The 17,154-nt window shown below is 36.1% G+C and overlaps 1 protein-coding gene across 1 annotated transcript in view; it reads right to left on the bottom strand.

The window, feature by feature from the left end:
• Positions 1-17,154, bottom strand: part of LOC129236225 (T-complex protein 1 subunit eta) — a 74,628-nt gene that overhangs the window by 28,524 nt on the left and 28,950 nt on the right. Inside the window, exon 5 of the mRNA XM_054870482.1 lies at positions 66-254. Within this exon, the coding sequence (XP_054726457.1) occupies positions 66-254 (189 nt within the window). The remainder of the gene's footprint in view (positions 1-65; positions 255-17,154) is intronic.

Genomic DNA, 17,154 nt, shown 5'->3' with positions numbered 1-17,154 from the left:
CTGTGGTTTCCACACATACAAGTGTGGAAATATAAATCAAAAGCATTTGTTTTTTAGTTACTTACCTTGAGCATGTTTTTGACGTAGTTTGTTCAAAATGTTAGTGGCATCGAAACCGGCATTGTCGCACAGTTGACGGGGAATCACCTCCAGAGCTTTGGCAATGGCGGCAATCAACAGCTGTTCCTTACCGGCGATGGTTCGCGAATAGTCACGAAGGATTTTCGAGAGCTCCATTTCGATGGCACCGCCACCTAATAAAGAAAAATTTACAAAAAAAAACAAAATGTTAAAAACGAATAATTGCAATATTACATTAAATTATTATATTTATACTACGGCAATGTGCTCTCCATTAGCCATGCAATGTAAATTATATATGCCCAATTATTTTAAGATTGGTCGATTGAAAATATTCTTACGAGGTCAATAGGTACTTTTATTAAAAAAAAAAAAAAATGGCAGGTCTAATGTCCCCTGCATATTGCCTTTCTAATATATGCGCTGGGAATACTTATTCGACCATGGACTGAATATTTATACGACTCGACCGACGGACCAGCAGAGGAGGTAACAAACCGAAGTCGGCGAAGGATAACAGTCTGGACTGCTCTGTAACCTGCGTCATCTTAAATCTCACAGATACCGAATAGTTAAACTATACATGGAATTGCACTTTCTAACTGCGGACTGTACAGTCCAGTTCAATTGAATAGAGGCACTCTCAGTTTGCCTACATTATTTGAGCATACAAGCTGTGAAAAGGGGTCGTTGTTTTAAGCATTTATTGTGTTTGGTCGAAAACTTCTAATTCTAATAAAATGGGAAAGCAGAAAGATATAACAGATCGCCATCTTGACCTCAGAGGGACTCTCTAATCGCTAAATTGCCAAAAAAATTGGTGGAAGTTCAAATGTTGTGGATCTTTACGTGAAATGTTACGAACTAAAAAGGCAGAACTGCAACGGTTTTAACATCGAAGAAAACCCGCAAAATCCTTCGGATTGCATCGAATTCCGCTCGTTTAACAGCAACAATTAAAGAAATGGTAAATCCACAGCCAGTAAATCCACAGTTCCAACGGCTATTCTAAAAGCGCCACATCTGAAGCATAACAAATTACAAACACCAAACCAGCTTTGAATAAATTTCGCAGATTTCAATAAAACGTCGACTCGATTTTGCAAGGGACCGCATGGCTTGGAGCTCTGTTACAAATATCGATCCCGGTGAATGGAAAAAGTAGTATTCAGTGAGGAAAAGAAGTTTAATCTGAATGCGCCGGATGAATACAATTACTATTCCCATGAGATAAGGCAGGAGGAAAGGTATTTGAGTTGACATCACAGCCGTGAAGGCGGTGCTATGGTATGGGGAGCAATATCGTACTATGGTGCGTTCGAATTGAAAATGGTAGACTACAAAATGACGGGAAGCAGCTGTAAAACTCTGTTGGAATCAACTTTTCCTGGGATTCGTGAAATATTTGGACCTATTAATCGGATCTCTCAACAGGATAATGCACCTGTACACACTTCAAGTCTGGTCAAAACTTGGATTGCTGTCCAAAACGTTGAAAATTTACATAGCCACATATTCCCCAGATTTGAATATTAAATCTATGGGGATGGCTGGCTTGCTCGTAAGGTTTATGAGAATGGGCAAAAAATTTGAAGACAAAAGTTATTTCAAAAATTCGAATCACTAAAATGGCCTGGTCTGAAATTTCATTAGGCTATCTGTAGAATTTATGCAAATTCCTTCATTAACGTATTTTCGAAGTAATTTATAAACAGGTGGCAGGGCAAACTATTAAGTTTTAAGTAATAAATAAAAAAAGTTTTTAAATATTAATTGAACAAAAAAAAAAGTTAAACATAATATCACAAAAGTAAAAACAAAAAAAATTCTATCTTTATTACTATTTTTTCTTATTTGGCTAGTGCCTCTATTGAAGAGAACCAGTAATTCAGGTACAGCATTACAGCTGCTACTGCTGCGCAATACCTTTAGTGGAGTAATATTTTGATGCATGTTTATTTTCGAGCAAATTACAGACTTCACTTGAATTATCAGAAAACCTAGGATTGCTAGAACAAATACGCTCGCTTTAATATCCATTTTCTTCCATAAAAAAATTGTTGCCTTTAATCAAGCGAACCGGACTGTATGTAGGTTCAAGCGTAGCTAAAGAGAATGACGTCCTTACATCCGTCCCTTTTTATTGTTTTAAAATGCAAAAATATTTTGTTATGTTTTTGACCTACATTCAGCCAACCACAACGATTTTTATTGTGTGCATTCACATTCAAATATATTCACTTACACACACATGCACATATGCGCATATCGGTCTGCTGTAATGGGCTTTCAGAGGGAGAGTGCCAAGCGAAACTAGTCGATTTGCGACTTTTCCGAACTTAATATGCATTCGGCAAATATTTATAAACCTGCCGATATGTATATATGAGTGTATTTTTTTTGTTTAACATAAGCACTTGGATGTAACGCTGGTGTTTTTTTTATTGCAGTGTGGTCGATACATATGGAAAGGAAAAATTGCGTTACGAAAATATTCGTAATGCGATTTTTGTAAAAAACAACATCGAAGTGGGATGAGATTTTTGCAAAAATAACGTGGACGATAGTGGTGGCAAAAGAAGAACTAAAATAAATTATAGTTATCCATTTTCACAGCCAATGGAGTCAGGTTGCTTGTCAAAGACCAGACACTCGGTGGCCTTAAGGTCCATTGTGATACTTGCATTGGATTTCAATCCCCTAACTAAGTTGCTTTAACTATATTACTTAAATCTTTTTAAGAATGTAGCCAATGAAACATTTTGCAAATGCCAGAGGTATTCAGGGTTTATAATTTATAAAAAAATATCGGTAAAAATTGCCTACCGATTATACCACCTTGGTCAAAAAGTTTGTGGAACAACCGCCATGAGAACCTCTATGTTAACTGATTTGAGATATTTTTTTTTGTTAGTTTGCCACATCTGTAATTAACATTTCTACCAACTGTTAAAATTTTACCACCATTGGTTCACATTTGTAAAAGTTAGTTCGATTTTGAGTTTTAAAAATGGATTTGATTTTGCAACGAGTCAAAAATTTTGCGTCAAAAATGGATTCAATGGTGCGAAAACCTTAGAAATGTTGGGAAGCTGTTTCGGTTATGATACTCTAAAGAAAACTGCCGACAGTCGTTTATGAGTGGCACGACCGCTTCAGAAGAACTCGTGAGTTCAACGAGGATGACGAACGGAGTGGCAGGCCGTTGAGATCGAAAACTGATGAAAACATCAATAAAGTGAAAAAAAACTTGATCAATAACCGCAAATTAACCATCAGAGAGCAGGCAGAGGCCTTGAACGTTGCTTATGGATCCGTTCAGGACATTGTCGTTAATGATTTGGGTTTGCGCCGTGTTGCTGCAGAGTTGGTCTCAAAGGACCTGGATTGCAAAAAAGCGAATGCGTTGATATCGCCAACGACATGATTTCCAAGAATGAATTCGGACCTGACATTTATCAAACGCATCATTACTGGAAACGAGACGACGTGGCTTTATGAGTACGACACGCGTACACCAGACATGAGGCGAGTGAGTGGAGGGCTCCGAATAAACCAAGACCAAAAAACCCACGTTGTTTTCAACGTTTAACGGTATTAGGTTAGATTGTAATGGTTGCCCAGAAAGTGGGCCCACTTGGACGAAAGAAGTTTGATTCATCCGTTGAGATACCATTGCAAGGGGGGGGCAAAACGTGAAGGAAAACGGTAGGTCGAAAAGTAGAGGGGTGGGAGGGGTGGTGCGGTATTGTACAATACGATTTTTTGCCATAATTTAGACAGTTAATAAGGACTATTATTTGGGCGTTTTTATGCTATAAAAACTAAGCAACAGTCGCAAAAAGGAAAAGAAAAACTTCAACATAAATAAAAATAAAATAATTGGCGCGTACACTTCTGTTAGGTGTTTGGTCGAGCTTATCGCCCTATTTGTGATGTGCACTTTGATGTTGTTCCACAAATGGAGGGACCTAAGGTTTTTAAGCCGACAAATGGTTTTCATGAACAGAAATGCACTGCCTGCCAAGAGGCGACCGCTATTAGAAAATACTTTTCTATTAATTGATGTTCATGCATGGAGATTCGAACCTGCGCACTCCCGAATGGTAGTAGCGCACCCATTTGGCTACGGCGGCTACCGTATTAAGACGTTAGGCTAATTTTGTGGCTTAATACTCAAGTAAATAAGCTCCTAAAATTGCATTTTGTGTGTAAAAACAAAAAAAAAACTTTAGCTATGGTTAGCTTTTCTGCTACTGCCTTTCCCACGTTTTGCCCGATTTATTATACGTCAAGGGTACCCAAAATTGTTTCTTGTTTGTGTCCTTTGAGGGCATTTTAGCCAAACTAAAGGTCGAGCGGTGTTGGCCAAAAGCAAAAATGAACTGCAACCAAATTTAAGTTTTCTCTTTCGTCCGTCCAAAGGTTACAGATTTCGAACCAAATGCATTGGCTACGCGTTAGTCTGAACTGTATACTAAAGCAATAAGCTGCAGGACCAACTACATAAGTGGATAAGTGAGTCAACCAACCAAATGCAAAACAAATAAATCGCTAGTAAAGGCAACTGAATGAAGAAAATAAAACTAAAAATAGATGCAATTAATGATAATCAATGCAAGTCGTAGTGGGTAATTTGTGCTTCTTCGTAGAAAACGCAAATTGAATGCGCAACGATAGCCCCGGAGAGGCGGTTAAAGAAGCGAAAGCTGACTGCCGCATTGTAGGTATTTATTGCAATGTGAAGGAATATATGTACATGCATACATACATACATACATACACATATTAGATCGCTAGTTGCGACTGATGATCTCTAGCAACCGCAAATCTTCCAGCAAGCGGAAAGGGATTTTATAAATACGAATGGGAAAACGCAACAAGTAGTTAGTTGTTTAATTAAGTGATATGATAGAAAATAGCTAATTAATAAATTTTTTTTTTTTTTTTTGCAAAATGAACAAAGAAAGTTTTAATACCCGAGCATAATCGCGCGTCGCGCCCAAGGTATCCGCTATTCAATTATTTATAGTGTTTTTGTTTTGTTTTAGCTAATTTTTCACCTCACCTAGTATTTCTCTTCTTGGTGTTATTGAAATCGATCGTTTCAAAGACGCTTGGCCATTGCACTCAGCACAACATAAATGCAACAGCTACTACGAATGCGATAGTAAACAAAAGAATCAGTAAATATTGTATACAAATGTGTGTGTGTATGCATGTATGTGTGCATGTAATTTGTCGCTTAACGCAATAAGTAATAGGTACCTACATATGTATGTATATAGTCAAGAAAATGCATTCTTCAACTAGTTTGTTGCATTGTATCGAATTGACTAGGTTGCGGTGTTGTTGGAAAACTTGTTAATAACGCAAATAACTGGCTCAACCACAAAGTAGCCAACTTTAGAAAAATGCAATGAAAAACCAAGAAAAAAACAATGCTTTTTAACAATAGTGCCAGTACGAACTCCCAGCAGATAAACAACTTTGTAAACGTTGCGGCACAATTTAATGAAAAGAGCTCCCACTCCTTCTACAAGCTTAAAATGTGTAGAGCAAGGGCAGCAATTGTGGGGTGTTGTCTAAAAATAAAGCAATACGAAACGAAAGACAAAAGACTTTACGATTTTTTGTTTTGGCGGCTGTTTAAACAACAAACCTCAAGGCAAAAGTGAACAAAGTGCAATAACAAACAAATCCATGCAGGTACAGCATACCCCGGCAGCGACAATCTGAGCTACGGTGGTATGAGTCAAGCACTATCTATGTCCGTTTGTTTGCCCGGTCTGGCAAAAAGGCGATATCTGCATCTTAGCAAGCATTTCTTTGAATGACCAACTTAGTTGGAGTGAATAGACATTCTGATGTTGTTGTTGTAGCAGCAAAAACATTCCCCATACATGTACGGGAGTGCTGCTGGAGTGACAATCCCTGGCCGGATATATACTCGTAGTATATCCGGGTCGTTCCGGTAGCGTAGAACCGACTGTCGGGGGGAACGTAGACATTCTAATATCAAACGTTTCTTAAAACAGACTCACTTACTTGGCTTCACCACAAGGAGAATTTAAAAGGACGGAGCTAGAGCTCGCTCACATGGCACCACAATGGGCTGTTGAAAATGAGTGTACCTCTCTGCACTCCGCGGATAGTGGCAGCCTCCATAAGCTAACTTAACCTGGTATGAGCAAACTTGCAAATCAAAGAGCAAAGAAAGGCATATTTCACTTTCTTATTTTAACAAATTAGACAATGTTTTAACAATAATCACTTTACAATAACTTTTTCAATCTAAATTGAGTCGCACTAATAAGTGTTAATGTTTTTTTGTCGGGGTAGTCTGTCCCACAAGTACAGCACTCAGACACAATTAAGTCCATTGTACTGCACTCGGATTTCCTTTTTAATTTTCTTTAAATCTACTCGACCTCCGAAGAAATCTGAGTAGATCTTGTGGTGCCAAAGTGCAAAGGTGGTCGCAGTGCCAAAGACCTCAAGCCTGATTTGAGCGAAGGCTGGGCAGACGCACAGAAAGTGGTCCGCCGTCTCATCCTCCTTTCCACATAAATGTTAATAGTCTTCGCCTTCATGCTTTGGCTTGCATGAGTGTTCTATCAAAACTCATTGAGATTACAGCAGAAACTCTAAATTAACAAAATAGAACTTGAAGAGGTCTACTCCTTTTGCTATCATGGCAGTATAATATCTGCTAACGGTGGTTCAAGCCAGGCAAGCTTTCGACACTCTTAAAACAGTTTGGAACATTTCAGTCATAACACGACGCACAAAGCTAAAAATATTCAATTGGAACGTCAAATCCACTCTTCTCTACGGCTGCGAAACTTGGAATTCAACATCTGCGGACATGCAAGCTCTACAGGTCTTTGTAAATCGATGCCTCTGCACAATTCTACGCATCTACACAATGTCTAACACTAATCTGGGGCCAACACTAACTAAATACCATTACGAATAGAAATTGCAAAGAGGAAATGGGGAATGTTTTGAGAAGACCAACAAATGTTGTTGTTGCTGTTGTAGTATTAATTTTTCCCTGTCAATATAGTGTAATCACCGGTCGTATTCGTCTAGCTCATCTAACGGTAGGCCCAGGAAACTTGCAGTTTCGACAGGTTGGGTCCAGAGGGGAAGCGAGAGCATATGGGCCTCGTCATGTCGTTTACCTTGGCGCACAGGCCATCAATGTCATTGCCCGACGCCATTATCGTGTAGTCGTCGGAGTAGGAGACCAGGGAGGCTCCCTCTGGTGGCTCGGGGAGTTTCGAGATATAGAAGTTAAAAAGCAAGGGTGAAAGGACACCACACCACAGACCTCCTTGCTTTATTTTCCTCTATTTAATTGCAGTTCTAAATTCGCTGAATGCACTTGTATAAGAGGCCTAGTATTTTCCTGCAGGGCTTGCATACTTTAGAAACACCGGTGCACTTACTTATGCCAACACAGGGTACGCAACGCGGCAGAAGAGGCACAGCCGCTGCGTTGACTGTGCAGTGAAACCGACAAAAAAACAGAAAACAAAAACAATCGACCAGGCGACAAGCAAACAACTATGTTGAATTGCACATACAAATACATACGCACTATATACATATACATATACATACATATAATTATAAATGAATAAACAGACATATACATACATACATACATACTTATATGCCCACAGTGAGGGTCAATAAACTTGTCATGGATACAGAAACTGCATTTTGCACAACAAATTTGCCACAGCCGTCAGCAGCAACTACTACTGAACCAGCAGCAACCACTGACATGCATACGCAGTAGATTTAACAGAATGTTTTTGCTTTATAAATTGAAACCATGAATAACTTTTTTTTGGGAGTTGGCGTTATTTTTCGTCACCTAAACGCATTATTTGGGAATACATGCAGGTAATTTTTCTCAGGCTCGTTTTCGATTTCCTGCAAGTTTTTCTTTACTGACAACAGCTGCAAGGTTGAGAGCGTCCAGTGTCAAATACGTTCTCATTGGTTTATCGAAATTTTCAAGATTGGTTTAAACGTATGCAGGGGTATTTATCCTTGAAAACCAGCGAGTGTTGCCAGAATGGACTGAGAGTCTTCAAAACTTCAATCTACTAAAATTTGTATCGTCCAACCATTTTTTGACTGGGTAAAAAAGCCTCTCCAAAGCAATCTCACTAAGTATTGATTTGGTGTGACAAAGTCGAACTTATCGCTGCTAGAAGCTGAAGCAGTTTTAAGAAAAAGTGGTGTTAATGTAACCAAAAACACGATTCGCGAACGTTTACTTGCAGAAGACCGCAAATTCCGGAGTACCTTGAAAAAAAGACTTGCATGGGATACAGCAAATCGCGATTGGGCATACAAAATATTCACGGATGGATTTTCCTTTTTGACGAATAGTTGCATACGTCGGTCCTGGTGCACTGCTTATAATCAACGACTTGAACGAACTGTTAAGTACCCAGTTAAGGTTCATGTTGCTGTTGTTGTTGTTGTAGCCACATAAACAATCAAAAACATATACTGGGAATGCTGTTGAAGTGACAGTTCTTGGCCAGGGTCGTTCCGGTTACGTAGAACCGACTGTCGTGAGAACGTAATGTTCGGGACTGATTCTCCGAAAAAGGAATTGATCGTTTATTTGTGCTTACCGCCAATTTGAATGTAAATACATAGTTTTGATAAATAAAATTGATCTAAAAGCATTATTACTGTCAGTTGCGAACTTGTTTTGGAAGAAATAGTCAACCTTGGATTTTACAAGAGGACAACGATCGCAAGCATCCAAGACGAAGGTGTGTAAAGTGGAAACAGCAGAATGAGATTGAAATGGCTTGGTAGTCGCCTGATGGCAACTCCATTGAAAATGATGAATAGTTAAGTAAAAACTTAAAGAAAAACTAATATGAATGTTCAAACAGTTATTAAAGCAAATTCGTCGGCTGTTTTGGAGCCGATTACCTCCACAACTTGCGTAGATATTCACACAAAGTAGTTATTATAGCTCGCAGATGTGAAGCCTCTGCAGCTAATGCTTGTGACTATAGATTTTATTGAATATATTACGTATAGTAAATATTATACGCCCACAGTTTTTTACAATCGAATTGGTAAAGTGGCTTCTTAGCTATGGCGCGCAAGCTTCCATTAGACGACCCTTTAAAAGCATAAAAACCGAATCAAGGGTTTTCTAATTTTCAAACTAATGTTCTCCCTCACCAGCTATTAGGGGCTGCGCGCTGTTAGGTTCACGATTACGGTATGAGTTGCAAGTCAACGCGAGATAGTATTTTTTTTTCTTGTAACCGAGCGAAAATTTAGATATTAAGGGGTTACATACGTCCAGAATTGAAAAAAAATCGACTTTTTTTTACAGACTATTATTCTTTATAGTTTTAGGCGTATTTCTGAGGAAGTCGATTTTAAAAATTCCCCATAGATACAAAGTTATGGTAGAAAATCTAACTGCCTGACGAGAGTTTGATGCGTCCTTCGTTTTGCGGCAGCTGGCCGTTACTTTCGGAGCCTTTCAGCTTATCGGTTCTTTTGTTATTCTAATCAAGGCTATGAAAGCAACAAAAGAGGCCAGAACATCTCGTCGATTGAAAAAAAATAAACAACAACAATTGCTTACTGATCAGGATGGCACACACTATGAAGCTGGAAAGGGATATTAGACGTAAGTTAACAAAATAAATTTAAAAATTCATTTTGAGTTCGTGCTTTTAATGCGCGCGACCTCGAGCGAAATGCACTTGAAAGTTTAAACTCGTTTTTCTCGAAACTACTTTTTCCGACACGGTCTGCTTAATAACTAATTTTTCGATGCGTTTTTTTAACATTCGAAACTGCTTTCTCTTTAGTCTGTCGACCGGAATTTTTGATATTTTTATTAAAAAAAGTTTATAAACATAATTAAAGTGTGACATTTATGACGTAAAACGCATACTTTTTTTAAATGCTGTAAATTGCAAAATTTTTCGAAATTTAAAAATCCGGCCTTTCAGACTAAAACTACAACTTTATTTTACAAGATTTTTTTTACTTTTCACAGATCCATCAACATTTCAAGGAGAAATGATGAAGACCGTGGAGCAACTGTTTTTTCATTGTACTCTGGGTCACGTGATTTTTTATATATGTACTAATTTTTGTAAAGAAAAATTAGAATAAGTTTTTTTATAAAGATTAAGCACTAGTAAACAATGTATAACATTTTTTATATTTATTTTTATTGTTATCCCTTCTAAAAAAAAATTATAAAAAAAAAATTTTGTAAAAAAATTTATTTTGTACAAAAATTTTTTTATAAAGTTTAAGTACTACTAAACAATGTATACATTTTTTTATATTTATTTCTATTGTTATTCCTTCTAAAAACAGTTTTTCTTTTAGCGCATTTATGCTAAAAGCAATGCCTGATGTAAACTCCGGTACTAAATTAGTTCGATTTACTGAAAGGCTGTTTTGCGTCATTTACAGAAAGATCGAGCGTTTACCGGTTTGAGTGAATAGGGTTTTATATGTGTTAAAAAAAAAAAACAAATATGAAAGGTCTGTGACGTTAAACGGGGCATTAAATGTAAACAAAAAAGTTTATCTAAATGCATTCTTTTGTAATTATTAACTCGTTAACTTAAACATTCACTAACAGCTAGGTAAACAAAAAAAAAAAAAATACGGTGTGAGCATTTAATAATAGGTAAAATGCGCTATTACACGACAGCTGAATCATACAGCCCTGCCTCAACATCTCATTAGTGGGAAATACAAAAACTAAGTCAACTTAAACTAACAGTTGATATATTTGTATGTACGTATGTATTTGCCTGATGTTAACGCTGCACTAAATTGAAAGCAAACAAAAAAACAAAGGAAACATGAAATACTACAGTTGTCTTAAATTTCAATGGAAAATATGTACATTCCTATGTGCAATAAAATCCATTACAAAAAAAAAAATGTATATATAAAAACAAAAATAAAAAACAAATATAAAAAAACGAACACCTATATCAGGCTAACGCTTGTGTGGGGTAGGCTTAATGCTTATGTAAAACGAAGGTATTAGATAAAAACCACGAAGTCAAGTATGTAAGAAAAGTCATTGGCTAAACAAAAAAAGCATAATAACAAGGGCTGCCACGCGTCTCGGCTTTTGGGACATGTCCGGATTTTATACTATTTAATTGTTAATTTTGCTTCAATAATTCATGCTGGCAATTTCCACTTTTACTAAGTGATTTCTCGATTCCTGGATCGCAAATAAATACTCAATACTTTTTTCCCCGAAGCAAGCCATTTTGGCTCGATTTTTTTACGAGTATGTACTTGGTGTCGAGCTGCTTTGAAAGGAATTTCTTAAGGGGGGAAGCTGGTCTAGAATTTTGAAAAAATCGAAAAATTTTTTTTTTGTCTTAAAAGGTGCTTTAGGGTCTTAGAAATAATATACCAAATGAGGGATGCCAGCAAAAATGTCTAAATGCCCAAATTTTTCATTCGACGGCAGTGCCTCGCAGGTATGCCCCGAACGCTATTTACAACTTTAAACGCGTTTTTCTCGAAATCACTTTTTTTAAACTGGCCGAAGACATAACTCGAACAAATCTTTACCGATTCTTACGAAATTTTGACAATACATTCGAAATACCTTTCTCCGGAGACGTACGTAGGATTTTTTATTTATATTACATAGTTTTTTTTTTAATCAACAATTTTATGTCGTTCTTTATAGTGAAAATTGTAACTTTTTGTTCAAACGTGCACCATTTCGCGAAAAAACAAAATATCGAAAAAATCCTACGTACGTCTCTTTCTGTTGTTATATAGAAACTAAAAAAATTTTATTTTTTGATCCAGGACAAAAATTAAGGAGTTTACGTCTTCGGCAATGGACCCACTAGAAAAAAAGGCGCCTTAGGAGAACTGCTGGACAGCGGCCATTTTGAAATTAATTCAGACGAAAAATTTTGTATTTGTACCATGAAAGCTATATTATTAAACCTATTTCACAGATTTTCGATTGATTCCTTTGTTGAGTCAAAATAAATTCATAAAATATGCCCATTTTTTGCGCTCTAGACCAGCTTCCCCCCTTAATGAAAATCCCTTCTAGACTGGAATGGTTTGAGAAAGATCCAGCACTCAACACACCTGTTAAGATCTACACAGACGGATCTAAAATGGACACCGATGTAGGATCAGGGTTATATTGCGAAGAGCTTTCTGTCAGTGAATCCCTTAAACTACCAGATCACAGTAGTGTTTTTCAAGCGGAAATAAACGATATTCATGAAGCTTTAAAATGTTTAGAGATAAACAGAATAGCATCAACAGATATCTGCATTCTATCAGACAGCCAAGCTGTCCTACGGGCCCTGGATGCATTCCAAGTAACATCAAGGAGTGCCTTACATTGTCGCCAATCTCTTAATGAGATGGCCAAACAATAGCGTATCATCTTATGCTGGATTCCAGGCCACAGAGATATACCAGGGAACTGTAGGGCTGACCAATTTGCAAGAGAAGATACCTGCATGCCAAACATAAGTAATTTTATGGGGTACCTCTCGCAACTTGTAAGCTTCTTATTAAGGACGCACTAATCAAGTCTGCAAATCAAAGATGGATTAGTGATACCTGTGAAATTGCTAGGCAAACATGGCCAGGGGTAAATCTACGTTTTTCCAAGAATATTATAAAATTGAGTAGACTTCAAATTAGGACCTTAGTAGAGGTCCTCACAGAACACTGTCTCATAGGAAATCATGCAAGGAGATTAGGCGTTTACATGCATGATTTCTGTCATAGCTGCAGAAATGAGGAGGAGTTGGAAACAATTGCAACCTTTTTTGGACATGCCCGGCTCTAGCCAAAAGCAGGCACCGATATTTAAGATCCTACTTCTTAATGAATATATATAATCTATACACCTTAGGTATCAGCAGCCTTTAACGCTTTGTCAAAAGCTCTGGGTGGTTCAATGTGGAAAGGGAAATGTAACCCAGCCTCAGCAGCTCACAACGCACCCATTTCGTGGTCTAAAGTTTCGAGCTGTGTATAAAATTAAAAAAAAATCGGCAAATTTCATCAAGATTTCTAACTTTTTACTCTAAATTTCTGAAAAAATTTCAAGTATGCAAATTTATAGCTCATTGAACTTTGTTAAAGCGCAAGTTTCAAGTTAGTCAAAAATGACACTGATTTGAGAGAATTTGTTTTTTCGGGCGCGGTCTTGTGCATCTTCTCCACTTAACGCCTACTCCACAATTTTTTTATATGAAGAACGTACCCAACACCGTCAGTAGAAAAAATTGTCAAAAATAAACGCGGTTTTTGAGCCACCTCAAACTTGCACTTTGTTATACTAAAATTCAATTATTTACACTTCTCACAAAAATTAAGGGAACAGTAAAATTCCCTAAAAAAAGTTCAAATTTTACTGAACAAAATTTGTTTGCAAGTTTAAAAAAAAAAAAAATTGAATTTTTTTTTTGATTTTTTTTTTAATTTAATGAGATACTAACGCAAAATGCGAAAAAAGTTGAAAAAAAAATATTTTTTCAATTGTATGTAATTATGTTTAGCCATTTTTAAAAACAATGCACTTGTTCCTTTAATTCTTTTGTAAAATTTTGATCAATCCGTCCGGAAAAACGGCTTGATGGATCGATTTAAAAATTTACAGGGTTATTAGTGGAATATTAAACTGTAAAAATCCCTGGAAACATGATTCCCTACATTAATATTTGTCAGTGAGCGATAGATTTTCTGAAAAAGCGTAAAAAGGCAAAGTTAAGGGTAAAAAGGATTTTTTCTTAAAAAATTAAATTAGGATCTTATATGAAACTAGCGGACCCTCTGCCTGCTTCGCTAGGCATATCAAAATTAAGAATGAATAATGAACACTCGATTTAAATTCACTCTATGTGTATTTATTCTTTTTTTAGAATATAAAATTAATGTTAATTTTAAACTTAAACTAACGCAAAGCCTTTTCGTAAACTACATTTTTTGTTTTGCCCTGAGTTGTGGTATAAATAAACAGAACTGATGGTTTTCCTACACGTGAACATGATACATATAATTGTCCGTGGGAGAAGCATGGATATTCTAAGTCAATTCCGCATAATTCTAGCGATTGTCCTTGTGCTTTGTTTATTGTGTTTATTTTAATCTATCTTGCTCATTACGTTGTATACGTTCTTCAGGTGAATGGCCTGAACGTGATCTGGCTATACGTTCCCTTTGATTTTGGTTTTGAATTTCTCGCTCTTCTTGTGATTGATTTTGCCTTTCATTTGATCTATTTTGCGTTCTACGCGACCGACGACCGATATCATTTATTCGCATTTGAATTTAGTCAAAAAAACATGAAAAACTCACAATGTGCATTACAATCGCTAACAACAACAACGAAACCACCGTTTTTTTATTTTCACTGATTATTAAAATTTTACGCACAATATATTTTATTTTTATACATTTTTTCCCAAAAAAAAAAAAAAACAATGAAAAACGCACTTTAAAATTGTTGACCACTCATCAAATGGTTTTGATACAGCTGATTATTTTGACCTCAGTATATCCAGTAAACAAACTGTGGTGAAAGTCCTTTATAAGGACCAAGTTTATAGTGGTGAAGTTTTAGGTACAACACAATTTTCTGTACGCAAGGTTGCTCTTGGGCAAAAATAAAGTAATCTTTAGAAATCATAAAAAAAAGTTGCAAATTTTAGATTAATTTCTTAAAGAAAAACTAATACATGCATTTACTTGAATAAGTAAACACCAAAAGTATACTAAAATGACTATTTAATGCGTTGTTTGATACAAATTTATATTATTGCTCAAAACCCTCTGCGCGCTGTCGCTGTCTTTTTGTTTCTGTATCGCATCGCGGTGAATTCACGTTTTTCAGAAATTTGGCAACAGAAGAAAATTGAAGAAAGTACATATTTTGCTCATATTTGTTATTTTAGTTGTTAAATGAAAATGTGTTTCAGCAATTTTTTAATGTTGCAACTATTCTTTGGCTTTGAAACCGCTTACACTCACAAAATAATCCAACTCTTTTAAACACACATACAAATATTATATAATTATTTATTTTGGTTTTTCCACTCGTCAAAGCAGAAAATAAGGTTGCATTATTTAATTATTACCTAATACAAACTTGTTCTCTTTTAACAATGATAATATTACTATGTGAAATATGCATTTTTGTACTAATCCTGAGCATTTGTCTTCAGCGCTATACCTTTATCTCGTAAACGTACGTTTGCCCATATAAAATTGACTACCTAAATGCATGAAAAAAGTGTTAGCATAACTTTTTCGAGTATATATACATACAGGAGGATTTATTTTTTACATTTTGCTCGTCGGCTTTGAACTTCGAAAAATACAGTCTTATGGTTATTAATGGAATCAAATATATTTAACGAATTTTTATTTTATCTAAATCATAAAACGTTCAAATGAAGCTCAAAAAATTTTTCCAGTTTAAAAAAAAGCAATGTGCTTTGATGCCGTGTCACGCATGCATAAAAGGGAAACAAAAGAGAGGACAACTATTGCGTTACGAATAATACAGTCCCATACGTCACTCGACATCGAAGCAATGTTATTCATGTCTGTGTATATTCTATTCATTCGCGTGTATTTTCATTCCGTATACCTAATGTCCGTATAAGGGAAACACGCAAATATTGCATTTTTCACACTTACACAACGCACGCATACTTTTACCGATTTCTTTAAAACTTCACATAAACCATCTATGGACCAATACCAATGATCTGTGAAAGTTTGATTGAAATCGGTGAATGCGTTTAGGCGTGAATCGGCGACTAACGAACACAAAAAAACGTCTCCATTTTTATATATAAGATTTATTCTACTTTCCAAAACCATTGTCCCATTTATTGTGGGGTTATTTATTAGTTGCTGAGATATCAATGATAAAAGATAAAATGGTCTTTTTTCGTAAAATGCGGATATCTCAGAGAGAAATAATCGTAGCGAGAATTCAAAAAAAGCAAATTGAAACTAAATAATCACGCTAATTGACTGTATGGCTAGTTTTAGTTGGAAATAGTTTGCCAAGCCCGTGCAATCAAAAAAAAAAAAGGAAAACATTTCGAAAATGTTTGTGTCGCCCTTTAACTGACGATTACAAAATAACCCTTAAATAAAAAAAATTGTTGCTCAAAGATACTAGAAGTGTAAAGCTTCAAATTGCTTTTTGTCGGAACTTAGTGCGACCATTTTTCACCGAGATACAGCCCTTCAAAAATCACTAAGAAATTTAGGAAATTTTACTGTTCCCTTAATTTTTGTGAGAAGTATATAAAACTGCATATTCGAAATTTTTCTAAAATTCTGAGTAAAATGTTTGAAATTTTGATGAAAATTTGCCGAATTTTATACACAGCTCGAAAGTGTGCTGCATATGACTCTTGTTGTATACAAAAATAATTCAAACCACAAAATAAATAAATAAATGGTCAAATTTTTTCAATATCTGTGTATTTTTTTGACGCTGACAGTACAATATATCTCATTTAAAAAGGCAATGCTTTAATTTCCGTGCAACGATAGAAATTTCACCCAGGACATGATGACCCACCAAACAGTTGTTGTACACATTTTCAAGCGAACTAACGGCGGGTTAAATAGAAGCCAAGTCGTTCGTTTGGGGGAGAATAGTTTGTTTACTTTTTCCCAGTGCGTGTTCGGATTATTAAAAACCTATCAACTACCAGACAGCATTTCGCATTAGACAAAATTTAAGCATTCCAGCAGAGTGCCTCGCTGAGTCAGGTAAACGTCATTGTTGTGCCAAACACGTGCAGCAACTGCAACAGCGCTTCGATGGATTTGCATTACCAAAGTGCAACACCCACAAATAAAGTGCAGATGACAGGCAGACGGGCACAGGTTTACACGTAATACACGTGCGAGAACGAACAAAAAGTAATTTTAAGAAGGAAGCCATTGTTGCTTCTTATGAAATCAAAGAAATTCAGCTGAATAAAATTCTATTGACAGTCAGTCAGT

The sequence above is a fragment of the Anastrepha obliqua genome, chromosome 1 (assembly GCF_027943255.1).
Source record: "Anastrepha obliqua isolate idAnaObli1 chromosome 1, idAnaObli1_1.0, whole genome shotgun sequence".
NCBI lineage: Eukaryota > Metazoa > Arthropoda > Insecta > Diptera > Tephritidae > Anastrepha > Anastrepha obliqua.
This window is presented reverse-complemented; position numbering and strand designations above follow the sequence as displayed.